This window comes from Centroberyx affinis, unplaced genomic scaffold, assembly GCF_046629955.1.
Source record: "Centroberyx affinis isolate AG114_WGS23_722 - 3 ecotype Tasmania unplaced genomic scaffold, CSIRO-AGI_Caff_v1 ptg000675l_1, whole genome shotgun sequence".
In the NCBI taxonomy this organism is placed as follows: Eukaryota; Metazoa; Chordata; class Actinopteri; order Beryciformes; family Berycidae; genus Centroberyx; species Centroberyx affinis.
In genome coordinates, this window is record NW_027279297.1 from 3,794 (window position 1) to 20,697 (window position 16,904).

At 41.6% G+C, this 16,904-nt stretch overlaps 2 protein-coding genes across 2 annotated transcripts; both read right to left on the reverse strand.

Annotated features, from left to right (window-relative positions):
- Positions 1-625: 625 nt before the first annotated feature.
- On the reverse strand, positions 626-3,025 carry LOC139643919 (homeobox protein MSH-D-like). The gene is made up of 3 exons (XM_071519222.1): positions 2,916-3,025; positions 2,310-2,644; positions 626-1,741 (listed from the first exon to the last, which is right to left on the reverse strand). Exons 2-3 carry the CDS (start codon positions 2,620-2,622, stop codon positions 1,293-1,295), a joined length of 762 nt encoding a protein of 253 aa, XP_071375323.1. The 5' UTR covers positions 2,623-2,644; positions 2,916-3,025; the 3' UTR covers positions 626-1,292.
- Positions 3,026-13,405: 10,380 nt separating this feature from the next.
- LOC139643914 (uncharacterized) lies at positions 13,406-16,577 on the reverse strand. The gene is made up of 3 exons (XM_071519211.1): positions 16,190-16,577; positions 15,604-15,695; positions 13,406-13,521 (listed from the first exon to the last, which is right to left on the reverse strand). Exons 1-3 carry the CDS (start codon positions 16,575-16,577, stop codon positions 13,414-13,416), a joined length of 588 nt encoding a protein of 195 aa, XP_071375312.1. The 3' UTR covers positions 13,406-13,413.
- Positions 16,578-16,904: the final 327 nt, after the last annotated feature.

Below are 16,904 nucleotides of genomic sequence, written 5' to 3' on the forward strand. Positions count from 1 at the left end.
TGCAACCAACTCTACATATTAAGTTTCCAAAGGAGGATACCAAGGCACTTTGACTCCAACGCCCTGATGAAGCCCAGCGTGGGCCACAACGTGTGGGTTGTTTTCCTCAGAAGACGGCCGTTGTATCTGTAAGCAGAAGCCACCAACTCAGAGAACAAACAGAGAATCACTCCTTCAACATTTAATGACTTCTTAAGCATTAGAGTTGTGACATTGTTACTGTTGCAGTGGCACTATTACACCCAAGTTGTTTGCTATTATGATATGGGCTAATAAATAGCTTATATGGTGACACAAATGAGCTTTTATAAAGTAGTATGTGACTCAAATGTTTCTAAATTTAAAGTGGGGCCATTTTGTGCATCCTTTTCTTTTTTTTTTTTAAAGATTTATTTTTGGCATTTTATGCTTTATCAGGCAGTTACAGTGAGAGAGAGACAGGAAGGTATGGGAGAGAGAGTGAGGGGAGGACATGCAGCAAAGGACCACAGGCCGGATTCGAACCCAGGTCGCTGCGGGAAGGACTGAGCCTTATGGTACGCACCCTACTCGGAGAGCCACCAGGGTGCCCCATGCATCCTTTTCTAAGCAATAAATCAAAAGAGAACAAAACATTCAGGGTTAACTAAGAGCTTTAATTGCAGGTCAGAACGAATGAAACACTTTTAAAATGTAGATGTGTCATAAAATATATAGATCTACAAGCTATCATCACGTTTCAAAAATAAATATCTTTCGCTTTAGAATGACTTGCCGTTCATATGCAAGCATGCACTTTACCAGACCAAAATGAGTTATAAAAGGAAAGATGAATCTCATAATGGAATCCTGCAGTGAAAGCATCCAGGAAATAGGCAAAGAGCAGAAACAACAAATCATTACGGCTATCATAAATGCAATCTGGTATTCATGAAAATAATGAGATACATAGAGCTCAATCAATATTCCATTCATTATTAGTTACCCTCAGTGCTGAGCCAGCTTTGGCAAACAGCAACAAAGACCTTTGGGACACCTGCATCACAGCTCTCCCATGGAGCTTCTTAGCTTGTATTCTGTGCATCGTGCACAAAGTAAAAGGACATTTACACATTCTCCTGATAAATCAACACCAATGACGATCATGAAGATTCAACCCCACTTTAGGCCGGTCCCTTCCAGACAAGCATTAATCAGATCCTGTCATAAGGTGCTTTACTTTTTGATATTGATAATGTCCTCCCTATTTACACACACATATCACCAACCACCACTGTGGACGCTGGACATCTGTCTGTCTATGCTAGTTCCTTTCAGGAGAGGTGGAACAGGCTGTAGCCCACCGGTGAGGCGTACATGGCCAGATGCGCAGCGGGGAGGATGGGACTGCGGCTGTATGGGTGGGCCTGTCCGTAGAGTGCCGACGACCCGGCCTGCAGGTTAACACTGAGAGGGAACGGTAAGGACGAGAAGCCCGGGTGGAACACGGCTTTGCCTCCTATGCCGGCAGCCATTTTGAGTTTCTCCACCTCGGCCTCCTGGAGCCTCTTGGCTTTGGCCCGTCGGTTCTGGAACCAGATCTTCACCTGGGTCTCGGACAGCAACAGTGAGGAGGAGAACTCGGCCCGCTCGGCGATGGACAGGTACTGCTTCTGACGGAACTTCCTCTCCAGGGCCAGCAGCTGGGAGGTGGTGAAGGGGGTGCGAGGCTTGCGGTTGGTCTTGTGTTTCCTCAAGGGGCAGACAGCTGGACTGAGCTGCGCTACACAGAGGAGAGGAGAAACCAAATGTTAGGTGAGGCTGAGGTTCACAGTAGTGTGGATTAGAAATATACAGTCCAGCAGGATATAAATGTCTTGATAGAATAGAACAGAACAAGACACTTCATCAGAATAAAAAAACAGGCTAACTAAAAGGACATTTACAAATTTCTTTTTCAAAAATATTGTTTTATGTAATGGGTAATCTAGTATCAAAATTGCCTGTCCATTGGGTGCTGCTTTTCACATTTTGCTTTTATTTAATTCCTTTATCATCGTTTACATAACTGATTTCTATGTTGATACATAGTATGTTTATTATTATTCCCCATCTCTCCTTTCCTTTATCAGGGGTCAATCTAGAGCGGAGCCAGCTAAACTTGTGAGAATGCTGCTGTTTCCCCAACTTTGTTTTCACATCTAAAACACTGAAACGGGAGGCTGGGTCTAAAGCCATCAAAATACATCATAAGAAAAGTTAAGCTACAGTATATGACCCTTGGCTTAACACAATCTTGCGGTAAATCCATATGCATTAATATTTCATGACACTACCCCCTGATCACTTACGGGGCGGCGTGGACAGCTTGACACGGGATATCCAAGACGCACAGTCCCCTCGATCCGATGGCTCTGATTTGACGGGAACAAAGTGCTGTGAAAACTCATCCGGCCTGAGCACCTCTTTATTATTCAAAGAGTAATTTCCCTTCGCGGTGGCGGCCGTTGCCCCGTCCGTCCCCGCGTGTGGCCTCCTGTCGGACATGAGCGCCTCCACGCTGAACGGCAGGCAGGACACCTGCGCCGCGCGCTTCTTCAGCCGCGGTGGGTGAACATCCTCATCTGTCGAAAACTCATCTCTGCAGTCTGCAGGGGAAGCCATGCTTTCTCGCCGGGATCAAAATCTAATGCGAATCCAGAAAAACAGAACATTTGTCACGGAGTGCAAACATGCGGCGTCCGCGCGGAGAAAACCTCGGAGAGGCAGCTTGTCACAAAGTTACCAAACTTCGTGATGACAAAAGTTTGGGAGGTACTCGGACTTTCAGCCAATGATGCGCCCTAACTCTGGGGTGGGGAGAAGACTTGTGATTGGACGGTGTGTTTGGGGATGGGGTCGCGAGGGGCCACACCCCTAACTAAACAGCAGGTCAGGTAAACATCAGCCTCATTTACCAGTAATTAACCAAGAGACGCAGGGAGAAGGTTGGTTCTTGAAAATCGCTCACAGCTTTTAATCACGCTCACTTACTGACAGTAATAAACTACATTTTATCCACTCTGTAAAGTGAATAAACCAAAGTTTGACAGTGAAAGCAAAGGAAATTAGTCCTCTTTGATCGGCTTAGTACTACAATCACCTGTGTTGATTGACCTGCTTTATAGGAGATTTGCAAGTTACAGATGAGACTAAAGCGTAGTAAGCGCCTTTGTGCCAAAACATCATGCCACAATTTTCTCACAGTACAAATTAGCCATTTCACTGATACATGTTTGCCAATCTCCTGTCTGCTAAACTATATTCCACCATGCAATTAGCCTGATGGATTAGTCCTGGCTGTGTCCCTGGGCATCAGCAGCACTGGCATGAAAAGCATGCGAGTGTGACATCTGAAGCACTGTCTCTCCAGTGGGTTAACAGTAAATACAAGCTGACACTGCTCCTAATTCATGCCCTAACTCGTACGACCTGACACACCACTTGTGGGAGTAATCACAATGGTAATCAATAAGAATTATGGTGCTTTTAAAGTTCAGACCTCTCCATACAGTAACCACGCACTCCAATGTGAGAGGCAGTTGGGAGATGGATTATGGTTCTGGGCAGGCTTTAAAATGACTGTCATTACATTGTTATTATTAACACCTTGTAATTAGGTCTGTGGAATCCGGTTCTTTTAAGCAGGATTTAACGGTAATGATGGAAAATTGCTACCTTCCTGAGGTGTGTGGCGCCCGCTGCGATTAGTCCCAGTCTCTGCTCTCTCAGTGGAGACGGAGGCGTCTCGTGCCTGTTTGAAGCTCATACCTGTAGGGCTCCACAGTATTAGGAAACATCATGAGAAATACTACAGGGGATCTATCTTCCTAAACATGGCCTCTAACGACTCATTGACAAGATAAGGCGACACAAAGTCCTGACGACCACAAAAAGTCTGTATGGATCCCATGTCAAAACCAACACATAAAGAAACAGGAACAGCATAAGTTTTAGTCGTATTTGGGCAAAGGTTCTCAAAGTTCATTCAGTCAAGGAGAGGGGACAGCAACTGGTGCAACAGCTATTTTCTTATCACATTCTCCTAGTTTCTTCTTAGTCGCTCTGTCTTTCTATCTCACTGTCTGCCTCTGTCTGTCTGTCTCTCTCTCACACACACAAACACACACACACAAAGGCCACATGTGAAGTGACTGCAGTGTGTTGGCCGGTGCCCTGTGATCAGCCCGCAGAGAGACAGTGTTTTCTCTGTAATCAGTAGGATTACAGTGGTGTCAGGGGCTCGGCTCCCCGTCCCCATCAACATCATTAGGCTCTGTATGAAGCAAAGTGTTCACACAGCATGAGCGCACTCTCCTGTAAACACAGGCAAATCAATTAAGGGGCCTCTCTATCATCTCAACGTGCTCCCTGCAGATAAGTTTATGGAGTGCATGTGCATGTGTGTCTGTGTGTGTGTGTGTATGTGTGTGTGTGTTAGAAATACAGAGAGGAAAAAGGAGTTTCGGGGATCAAGAATCAGTGGAAACATATTTCCTCCCAGGCTAATGACAGCAATTTAATTTATCTACAAAAGAAGCCAATTAGCCAGAAATCTAGTTAGGGAAAAAATACAGCGAGGAGGTTGGAGGTGAATAATAGTGGTTGTAAAGGTGGAAAAACATTGAAACTGTATATTATCACAGTGTTTTTACCATTTTTTTTGTATCAAAATGTTGATGCCAAGTATTGCTATTTTTGTTTTTTTTAAGGCAGATAGTGAAAGACCATGTCATCATGTTGCACCAGATGCTTAAAAGATTAAAACGTTTTATATGTTTTTTCATAATTAGCCATAATGCATGGCTTTTTATCCAAATCTGTAACAGATTTTAACATTTTATTGCCCGATACTAGGGCAGAAAACAGGAAAAACATTACAACATATTGCGGTATCAAAACAAAAAACTTTAAACATTAAATTAGTTTGAGTGTTTGTTATTCTTGATGTGGAATAAGTGGCTTCATTAAATTCCTCTCTAGAGCTGAACACAATTCTCTAAACCGGGGATCGGCTTGAGCACATCCAATATACTTTTATCACCATACTTGCGCCAAGACATAACATTGTTGCGACTGAAGAAAATTAAGAAAATTCTTGTGCTTACGTAGGCAGAATGAAGTAGTTCATACTAAGTCTTGCCAAGTTGAACTAGTCACATACATAGTAGTAGTTGAAGTAGTAGCAGTAGTAAGTGAAGTAGAAGTAGTAGTAGTATTAGTTGAGGTAGTAGTAGCAGTAGTAGTAGTAGCAGTAATTGAAGAAGTACTTGTAGTAGTAGTAGTTGTAGCGTTTCACAGTTTAATAAAAAAAAAAAGCATTATCCATCCAATAGGAATATTGAAGTGTCTGAGCATAACTGGCAATTTCTGGTTTAGTAAACAGGCTACACAACAGAGCAGTGAACCGCTTCAGATCTTGTCCCAGATGTAGCCTAATTTCAAAATCATTTAAGAGAGATCCAGCAGTGGATAAGACTGTAGTGCCCCCTATAATCTACCACCACTGTAATCTGTCTGTCTGGTGTCTCCTCCAGTCACTGGGGCCAATTAGCCCCGGCCCTCTCCTGTCTACCGGCCTCAGAGATGGGAGGGTTCCTGCTGGGATGGACATAGACTCTGTCTGTGTGTGGGTGTGGGGGCAGACACAGGGGAAGTTACTGACAGCACTGCTGCACCCGGACCATCCAACCAAAGGTTACAGTGTCAGGGTCTCAGTATGGGGCAGAGCAGCAGCAGGCGGTGCAGACCTGAGAGCTGAGGTGCTCAGCTCACATTGATTGCCCCAAACACCAATTAGCGCTGCTCTCTCTCCCGCCTCACTTTATCTGCACTAGTTCATCTGGCAACATTCACACATGTGCACGTACACACACACACAGGCCTCTTTGTGTACAGTTTGCAAATGTAAAATGTCAACTCTCTTATTTTTAGCTGTCTTGCACTGTCAGAAAACCACTGGGACTGTACCTTGGATTAACACAGACATATTCTGTTGAACGCCAATGTCCATCTTATGATATTGCACAGTTCAAGTTGCCAGACCTAAAAGATGTTAGGTTCGGATCTGTATCGGGTTGTCTGTAGAACATGCAGCTTCATGTTCAAAGCCAAGTTAAATAGACTAACTCTTGCTACACACAACAACCCACAGACTTTTTCACTGCAGCCATAATGGGCCAATCAAGACAGAAATGCTTCAGCTCAATATTTCATCTGGAGACAGTCAAAATAAACCAACCAAAAAACAGGCACAACAAAAAAGGACGACATCAAGATATCCAGTGTTTAATGTAATTATAAGTATAGGCTAGCGTGGATTAGAGCTAAAAGTAAAATGAGTTTTGAAGAGAGTTCTTTCTCAAATCCAAGCTCTCTGGAAAGGAGGAGGAGGCCTCTGGTTAATTTGGGGTGCACAGTGGCCTGCGTGCCTTCAGATGAATTCTCTGCTATAAAGTTGACATCCACCACTCCCAAAATGCAATTTACTTGCTGGACCCCAGTGATTAAATACCGGAGTGCGCTTTCTTTAATAACAGCACTGTTCTACATATTAATGTGCATGAGTGTGCCTCTGTACTCTGCATGATGATGTCCCCAAACATCACGCCAGTCAACAGCACAGAAAATGACCACCACCCCCTCATGCCCCCTGAGGGTGATTTAAATTAAAGTTTAATCAGTGTCACAATTTGAAGTCTCTCAGGGGTCCATGGTGGGAACTGATTGGGTTTTTGCAAATGTAATTTTCCAGAGTTTTGCCATACTGACCCAAATGGAAATGGACCATGGGGCCTGGAAGAGGCTAGAACCATCACACTCAAATTACGGACTTGAAAATACGAAAATGGAAATGAGAAAACTGGTAAGCACATCAAGTAGACTAATTATGCTGTTTGGGTAATTCAATCAAATGTAGTCTGCTGTGTATTATGCCTTCAAAATGCTTTCAATGCAACTTGAGGGGACAAAGGGGAAACCAGCTTTAATTTGAGAGGGTAATTATCTCATGAGATGCTGGAGGTGGTCGGATGGGTTTTCTTTTTATTGGGTCTTCAGGCCCTTCAGTCAGTGCCTTCATCACGTCATGGTTAGTTGATGGATCTTTCAGCTGCTCTGTCTTATTTTCACATGCTGTTATTTGCTGCACAAAGTCAGTTCATAATGTCAAAAAAACAAAACAAATACAACAAATCCTGTGATTGATGAAAGCATTGCAGTTAAATCCCCATCTCACCGCACCAAATTGCAGTTTTGTAAATGTGCACTGTGCGTGTGATATCTCTGGGTCTGGAAGCATTTCAAATTTTCTACTTGCCCCACCTTCACTAGACCAACTGCAACCACTCAGTGATGGGCTCCTCGTGAACAGCGAAGGGTTATCATTCAAAGATTTGTCCAGCAAATGAGCTGCAGATTCATATTGCACTTAACACTAAGGTCACACGTAACACATCACATTACATTACGTCATTTAGCAGATGCTTTTGTCCAAAGTGTCTTACAATAACACATTCACAACAGGGAAATATCACTCATCATACTGTTCAAATCACAAAAGAACAAATATTAGACACACCACACCACTCTGATTAATATGTTGTCGGGTTGCAATGCTTCTTCTTAAGTGTGCTGTGGTTTTACTAAGTCTCGCTGCTGCTTGGTATTTAATATTTTAAGCTACAAGTAAGTGCAGCACCATCATGTCACTGGACTCTTTCCTTCTATTCCATATGGGACTGTGCAGACAAGGTGCTGTAAGGCTAACTCTTATCTAACTTTGGGTTGAAGACCATTGTTACTACTGAAGTGTGTTCTACTTATACCATCAGAAAGTAAACCATATCCTTATTTCCTCAAAACATCCTCCCTTAGCTTGCTTTTCTCTAAAGAGCCTCTCTTCTCTCTCTCTCTCTCTCTCTCTCTCCCTCTCCCTCTCCCTCTCTCTCTCTCTCTCTCTCTCTCCCTCTCCCTCTCCCTCTCCCTCCCTCCCTCCCTCCCTCCCTCTCACCCACGTAGACGCAAACACAAGCACCATCTGCAGTGAGTGAGAGTGGCGCCTTCCGCATGGTTGTGCTGGCTCCTTGGGGCGGAGTGATTACACTGTAGTGCAGCTAGATCCAGGTGATCCAGAGGCCCCCCCCCACCACCACCACCCAAAACTATCCTGTACTCATCTGTCACAGCCTGTAGAGATGACTTTACAAATGATGAAAAGCATTTGAGCATGTGAAATTTCTACACATTAAAACCCACTTCAATAACTGTATAATCGTAGAGGAATCTGTAGTGGCACAGATGAGAAGAGTGTTGTTTATCAGTATCAAATGATTGGCTGCTTGGCACAAGAATTGAGTCCCATTTTCCTGATTTACAACAGAGTATAAACTCAGCATGGGTCACTTTCCTCTCTTGTCCTGTCTCATCTAGACAAATTGTAAAAAGTTAAACAAGGCTAAATACAAAAGAAAAAAAATCTAAGTGAATTTGTATAACAAGGATAAATATAGATATGCTGCTTCAAAATAATTTACAAAAAATGTGCTTCAGCTGCAAAACCATAGGCTAATTCTGATAAATTCTAATTGCCTTGCATGTCAAGCTGAACTAATTAAAGTAAAGGTGTGTGCCATTAAAATGAAGAACAGTCTGTTAAATGAGCCCATCTGTTCTCCCATATTATAACTTTATAAAATATGATATGATAAAAATATGATACCTAACTACCAACTTTCACATTCACATCGCTCTTCATGCTAAATAAACACACAAAAGCAGGGCAAAGACTAATGAATGCACAGATTGAGACAAAATAGAAGAAACTTCGACCTGTCTCCTCTTGTTGACCAGTCAAAGTTAAGTGACTGGTATGTTCTGAAGAAGTGAATGTTGCAAATGAAGACCATTGTTTTTTCTGCACATGGCACCATTACAAAGGGAGACGCATTTGTCGAACACTTCGGTGCAGTTTGCTTGTGGCTTGAAAAAGGATTGCTGCCTGTCGACTCAATTAGGGCCAATGAAGGTGTGTGACAGCATTTGTTCTCCTGCAAGTTTCAACACCCTGAACTCTGCCTGGCAATGAAAATAATTACAGGCCCATTTGGAGTTGGCATCTATATCAAACGTATGAGGCACCATTACCACACTGTGGTTTAAAAATCCCACGGTGCTCATCTCGTCTCTTCCTCGGATCTCTTTCTTATTCTCCGAAGGAAGAAAAGTAGGAGTGATTCTGTCAAACCACACAATTTTAATGATATTGTGTGTGTATGTGTGTGTGTGTGTGTGTGTGAGGGTCTTTTCTCATAACTTGATGTGAGCAAGGGTTAACATCGAAATAGGAAAAACAGAGAGATTGAGAGAAACTAATGTTTGGACAATTACTTTAATGAGGAAGGTGCTACATAGTGTCTCTGTGTAATTTGCCAGTGTGATTAAATCTTCCCGTTCACCATGTGGGATTAAATTTAGCGTTTTCCATTGCCCAAGTCAAGCAGCAGTTTTTTTTTGTTTTTGTTTTTTCAAAATAAACCCTTTTGAAGATTTTGATAGAGAGGCCCATGGCAAAACTAATTTATTTTCATAAGCTTCTATGTTTACTCTGGATGGAATTTTGACAGACATTATGAAACTTTTATTTGTTCGACTTAGACAGTTTTTTTTACCGGTTAAACACTAGGACTTACTGGCTGATGGAAAGAATGCAAATCACCCTCCCCCACACAGGAGACAATGTCATGAAGAAGTAGCTAGGCTAGACAATTTTTTTTAGTTTCAAAATTATACCCAACATCATACATTTCAAGAAGTAATTTTACATTTATCAGTACTGAGAGATAGCGGGGGAAAAGCTTCAATGCTGCCGGTGACTCTAAGCAAATGACTGCTCCTCAATTTCTATGAAGGAGTGTGTACTGACAAGTGAAAAAAACTGCACCAAAATGAAACAGCACTTTAAGTTTTGGCTAAGGGTGTGATTGAATGAGGATGGTTGAGAAGGCAGCATATGAGCAGCTAGCTCACAAGTGAATTATTCCTGCTCTGCGCAGACAGGTGGCTGGTGATGTGTTCAATTTAAAATGTAAGCACAGACCCTTAATCTGCTGACAGAGCTCACCTGGCCCCTGTTTCTCAAACACTGGGCCATTTCAGTCAGGATATGATACTGTAGGTGTTAAAGCATAATGAATCATCAATCACTGTGAGAAGCAGCAGCAGCAGCACCTTACTGCTGCCTGTCTCATTTGAACAAACCATAGGAACAAACCCATTCTTCCACTTTAGCCTAGAAAGTTATTTCAAGCTTGGACTAGGCCTGAACATTTTCAGGCTACAACGATAGAAGCTGACTTTATGTGCACATGAATGCCACGCCCAGACCAGCCCAATACTCAATACACAACACACACACACACACAACAATAACAAATAACACACACTAACATACATATACACACTCTCACAAACATATACACACACAATGGCTTATTTATCTTTTTACTTACTAACAGTCCACCACTTCCTCTAACAATGAAATATCCAACTCTGCCCTGAGTAAATGAATGTGGATCTACCTGCCTTAACAACACAAAGGCATCCAGCGATAATATAATAAAATTCAGTGACTGTAATACTACAGTTTATGTTTGAGTAGCAAGCCATGATGCACTGAAATAGCTACTTGGGTTTTTCTTTATGTCATGCCAAATTGAATGTCTTTGGTTTCAAATAAAGTTGAAAATCTGTGTCAGTATACCAATAAAAGCAGTGTATTTATCAAAGGTAATCCCGCAATAATCCATGCATCATCAACAATTCTGTATGCTGTTTGGTGAACACTATATCCAGACTGTAAAGCCTGGTTTGGCTCTGTAATAGTAGATGAACCAGTACATCCAATCATGTCTATTTCTGCATAGTAATGCTCAAAATAAAGCACATTACACGTTGCATCCTAGGGTTACAGTAGGTTTTCAGCTCACCATTTTATTGCTCTTTACATTACATTTCACTGTTCAGTGTTCTTTTATTGGTCTCCAACATCTCTCCTCTTTCTTTTCGCTGACTGCATTAATTTCAGAACAAGCCCTGTACAACAAAACCGGCTCGTTTCAGAAGTGTCGCCATGCACAACATCCTGGGGCCTCTCTCCATGTAAACAATGCAGCAAACCGCAGGTCAACAGGCTTGGCAGTGTGGTCTGGAGGTAGAGCTGCCACAGTCTGCCGGTCTCCTTTGCAGACCACAACTCTGATTAAAAGGCCTGTTTAGCTGCTAATCACCACCTCAAGAGCAATTTATCCTCAATGTTGTAAAAACACTCTCAATAAACCGCCTGTTTACTGGTTCAAAACCACTGGGCCTATATGCTGCAGAGGGTATCAGATTACAAACCCAGGGAAATGATGCTTCTCCACTTCTTGCAATAGTGTATGTTCAATGTTTTTATCTGTTACCGATGTGTTCAAAAACAATATCTTGTATTTAGCCTAAGGTGTTAGCCTCACTGATGAAACACAGCCCACATTCGGATGGTAATTAAGGCGTCTTCAATTCTCTATATGTTCACACAAGCTGAATCAACCATGGTGCGATTACATTACTCATTACATTAAAGCTGCTTATGATGATTTGTAGACTTAAGGAGAACTGGGAATGTGACCAAATTATGTTTTGAAACAATATGTTGCTCAAACCAGCTGTGCAGTTTTTGTTGCACATGAACATTTAGAAAGCAATTAGTTTTGAGAGTGCACCTTGTCATCAAACTTGTTTTAAATGACAGGCTGCATGTACAGGTGAAACATGTTTGATTATAGGTGTGCACTGGGCTGGGTGAGGTGGCTCACAGGTAATGAGGAAAATAATCACATGAGTGACCAAAGGTATGTCAAGACAAGGCATCATTGATTTTAATGTAGTAATTGTGCGAGCTATCTACTTGATGAGGCAATAAACATTTAAAGGCTGTAGAAGTTGTCAAAGTTTGTTGAAAATACGTGCTGCTGTAGTATATCAGGGTCCTGTCCAACTCCCTTTAAGACAGTAAATATACTGTTAATACTAACAGACGCAGCACTCTGAACATTTACAGAGAACTTGGATTAGGCAACAACCACAAAAGGCATAAAAGGGTAAAACAACTGGCCTCTAAACACAGAGGCAATGAGCCCCATCAATCAAAACATTAAGAAACTGCACAACAATTAACAAACTAAATTGTCCATGGTTTAACATCAATTATTTTACAGTTAGAATAATCATAGCCATATGTTGTTCTTAAGTACGTTTACTAATATAAATCCAGATAAGTAAACTTCAAACCTTTGGCGACAGATTCCACTAGAAACTTTAGTGAACTAGTTTAGGTCACAATCAGTTTGTCATGACCTATACTGGAAAATGCTATAACTGATTGATTGACTATTTAAAATGAATAAATTACATTTATTTTACACTGTGCTATGAAATCTTAATCTTAGTCATGAACTATAAAATTCCCCCAAATAGCAATAGCAATAGCTCTTTGGCCTTAGAAGTCATGAACACTATTCCCACCTAAAACAACAGCAGCTGACAAGCTAGCAGCTATTGTTTAGTTAGCTATCAAGCCAGTCTGCTCTACTTCTTACCCTATAATAAATATCTTTCCAATCATAGAAAGCAAATGTAAAATAGCATTCGCAACGTTACAATTTTGTGTTATGAATAGAAATCATAAAATGTACCCCTAAATTGAATATACATATTCAAAAAGTGTTATTTTTACAATTTAGAAGCGAAAAATACAATACCAAAAACATAGTAACTCAAGTCAGAATGGTATCAGTACAAACATTTTGACTTTTTGATGTTACTGTAAACTTGGCTGGTGAAATTTCTGAGAGAGGGTAGAACAGTGTGCCAAAAATGTGTGTCTAAATAGTGTTACCAATAATTGAGATTTGCCATTGGAACCATTGATAAGAGAAGAGGTGGCGCTCTCTAGTGGACAAATAGGAGGTTTGTCTAAAATAATCTGCTGAAAATGCTTCCAGCATCCATAATGACTGAAAACCTTAATTTCTTCCCTCATGAAACTGTAAAAGCCCAGACTTACTCAGAAGAAAGATTTGAATATGGACTCTTTTTAATAAAACAACAGTGCCCATCCAGCACTGTGTAAAAACATTTCTTTCTGATAAACATGTATAGAGTATACTGTATATACATGCAGAGTGCCTTTTGGTCCCACTGTATATTAAGTACAAACAAAAACGAACACCAACTTATCCCAAATACCAAATACTGTCTCCATGCTTAAGGACAGAAATTCACCCATTAATTAGAAATGTGCTGTGGAGAGGCATACATGAGGATGTGTTTTGGCTGTGTAACCTGTCTTGGCCGTGGGCAGTGGGTCAGTCCGGTCAGTCAGCCAGTGAGGCCACAGCTGGCCTGGCTGAGGGAGGCCAGTCTCTGTCTGATACACCGGTTCTCCTCCAGCATCTTGGAGATGGTCCTGAGAACAGCAAGCTTGGACTGTCCAGGACAGGAAATGAGGAGCAAGAAAAGGGCTTGATTGGTTGGTTAAACGGTAGAAACCAGCCTGTGTGTGTGAGTAAGGGGGTTGATTACTGCTGCAGAGGAGGAGAAGAGGGAGGAGAAGCAGGTGAAGCATCCTCAACAACGTTGCCAATCTTCTAAATGGAGTTAATAGGACACACGCTTACTTTGATTGTATGGAGGAATATTCAGAACAAGATTAAATAAATAATCAATAGTGAAATGTAATCATAAATAAATATATGTATTGTTAAATAAATAATTCAATAAACAGATTCATTATTAAAAATTTATTTATGTATCATTCATCCATCAATTAATTTATTTCAGTGTTATAAGATGTGGTGTGTGCAATGAAATATATCTGTCAACTTCATCCATCAAAGCCAATGGGCATGTTTTTGACTTTAAATTGCTAGTTCTACTTAAATCAATTGTTCATGCCTACTTCAAAATGGCGGCACCCAGTGCAAATGTTACCTCACAAGATTTTGCATGATATAGTGGCATGGTATGGCTTTCCCATTGTAAACACGAATATTTCAATATTTCTTTTTGAAGATAAACAACCAACCATTTGAACTCATATCCTAAATCCCCTTGTGCAATTGTAGCCTATTTACACTCTTTAATTTGGTTTCTTCTACCATGTGTTGCATTTTTTTTAAAGCACTTAAAAGGTGACTTTCATTAAAGAATGTAAATATTTACTAATACACAGGATGGGATGTACAAATGCCTTGTGCCATAATCCAGGGCAAGTATTCACACAGAAGCCCAATTCAAATGTCAAGAGAATGATGTTCTAACCCACCAATGGTGACTTACAGGACATCAGGCTACGCCGTCATACATCTACAGGACCATCAGACAGGCAGCACCATTCACCACCTAATCTAAATGTTATGGGTTGAGTGTGTGAGTGAGGGTATCTCATTGGGGTTAGCAAGCAAACATAGCAATTAGTCAAAACAGCAATTAGTCACCTACAGTACACTTCCTTGCACCTCTGCTTAGGCTTATCCCTAGTTCCCACTAATGGGCTGATGGGATGGCTGACACTTCTGGCTTGAAATAGCTGCTCAGCAGTTCAGAAACAGAACTGTGTAAGCAAACAGTGAGCATCGGTAAGACAATTATACCAAGAGGTGAGGGCGGTGTATGACTACCCACTCCAGTTACCATAGCGATACTATCATATAAGTCCTGTCTTGTATAGATTTCCATATTTTGGACCCCAGCTGATATCCTTTCTCTTCAGCCAGAGCGGCTAAGGTTCGTCAAATTGTTGGGAATAAGGTTATGCTACCAAACCACCATACTAACAGACCAATATACCAGCAAACATCCAACTAACTGGGGAGAGTTAAGAATAAGATTATGCTGCCCAACCACTATACTAGCAATCATACTACTCCTATCAGATGACAATCAGCTAATTTCTGTCTGTGTGCTCTGGCCGATCCCTTTCCCATACAAAGCCACACATAAAGTCACTGTCAGCCATTTCCTAACATATGAGCTAACTACCCTCTCTGACATCTTTGATATAGGCATCTCACATACTGTCAAATCAGCAGAGACAACAGACCAAATTGCAGGCACCTCAACTTTAACTCGCCTGGTAATCTTCACCTCAATTCACCGCAATGCCTCTCACTATTTCCTGCCATAGCTGCTGAATTTGATCATTATCATTTACAGCCATGTCATACCACCATCCTATGCTCTTGACATGCTTCTCTAATACCGTTGTAACTGCTTCCTCATCTATGTAGCACCTTTTGTTCGCCAGTTTCCCCAAAACAACAGAGATGCTCCTCGACTTACTCGGCCTAACTTTCATCATAGCCCAGTTGAGGTTATCACTTTGATACTAGGTGCTGTAATGTCTCTAAAATCTTGACGGGAATATGGTAAATTATTTGATGACTTGAAAGAACTAAAAATGTTTATGACAGTCAGATCATAGACAGCTAACATGCAGTTCAAAGTGAATGTATTTTGCTTCTCCTCCTCCTGCTCTGTGGCATTAATCAACTCCCGTATCATACGTACCTTTTCCTTCTCATTAGTTGCTTTGTTGTTGTTGGGTATCTGGGAGAAAGTGAAAACATCTCCTCTCACATAGTCAGAATCAGTGTTAGCACCTGAAAATACAGAAAGTGGATGTGAATGTGAGGATTTGTATAGCCTCCTCAAAGCTGACAGCTAACCAACACTGCACTAGCTTACAGGCTTATCTAGTGTGTTTAATGATATTTTAGTCTAGCTAGCTATACTCATTGTCATGTTAAGGATCCCCAAACAGATCCACAGACCATTTGTTGAGATATTGTCCTTAGGAACCACAACTGAATAGGTTTTTGTAGTTAAAAGTTAGCATAGAGCTGTCATAACTGTCTATTCTCTGTAGTGAGGTGATGCAGTGGGGAGCATGAAATCTACAGTTAAAATGATCAGCCTTGTACTGTATATTCCTTCATTGGGATAAACTTGTAGGGGTGAAATAGCTGTGACAAGCTATATCTCATTTAGCTGGGGACCTCCTGAAACCCCCTCAGGGTCCCCTGGAGGTCCCCGGGCCCCATAGCAACCACTGCACTAGCTAGAGCTAACCTAGCTAACAGCAACATCAAGTTACACTGTGTTTCTCCTCCTCGGCTGACAGCTGTGTTGTTTATCTTCACTGCAAACTGTGGCATCGATCTTCTCGGTGATGTGTCCTCCGCTCTCACTGTGTTGGACACTGTACAGCTGAAGGACTTTGTCAGTTTGACCTTTTTTGCTGACCGACTTTTTTCACGTTTCCCCCGCTTGTTCCCGTTTTGGACTTCTCCGTCCTGACTGCAGGTTGAGGGAAGCTCGATCTGATACTCGTCAGGTTGTGGTCCATCTCTTTCACTGGAGCTAAGCTGTGAGCCAAAGTGTGGCACATAAACAGTCTTGAAGCTATCATTTGACCTCCTTTTCTCTCGGCCGTGTGTTTTCCTCTTAAACTGCACTTTGACACTGTAAGAAGAAGAAGACATGTCTGCTTTCCACTTCTGCGAACGTTAATGTCCGGACGGGTGACACGTGCAGCTTTATCCTAAAGAGAGTGTGTAGCGCATTGGAAAGTAATTCTGAAAACAGACAGCAGGTGGCAGTGACAGCTGGACAACTCTATGGTTTCCAAAGTGTGGTCCGCGGACCTCCAGGGGCCCTTGAGGGGATCACTATTTTTAACAAACGTACATTTAACAATTCTGATTAACTTGTGAAAATTGCATCATAAAGTAAACTTATATTTAAACCTGGGAAGTTACAGCAGGCAGATTCCAAAGCACTAGTCCAATTATCCATTGACAAAACAATAA

Excerpts from the sequence above, each read along its gene's own strand:
- LOC139643919 (XM_071519222.1), bottom strand. The coding sequence starts at position 2,622 with ATGGCTTCCCCTGCAGACTGCAGAGATGAGTTTTCGACAGATGAGGAT. Across the intron at positions 1,742-2,309 it reads CAAGCTGTCCACGCCGCCCC|CGCAGCTCAGTCCAGCTGTC; the intron begins GTAAGTGATCAG and ends TCCTCTGTGTAG.
- LOC139643914 (XM_071519211.1), bottom strand. The coding sequence starts at position 16,577 with ATGTCTTCTTCTTCTTACAGTGTCAAAGTGCAGTTTAAGAGGAAAACA. Across the intron at positions 15,696-16,189 it reads CCGAGGAGGAGAAACACAGT|GTGCTAACACTGATTCTGAC; the intron begins GTAACTTGATGT and ends CTGTATTTTCAG. Across the intron at positions 13,522-15,603 it reads CAACTAATGAGAAGGAAAAG|TCCAAGCTTGCTGTTCTCAG; the intron begins GTACGTATGATA and ends TGTCCTGGACAG.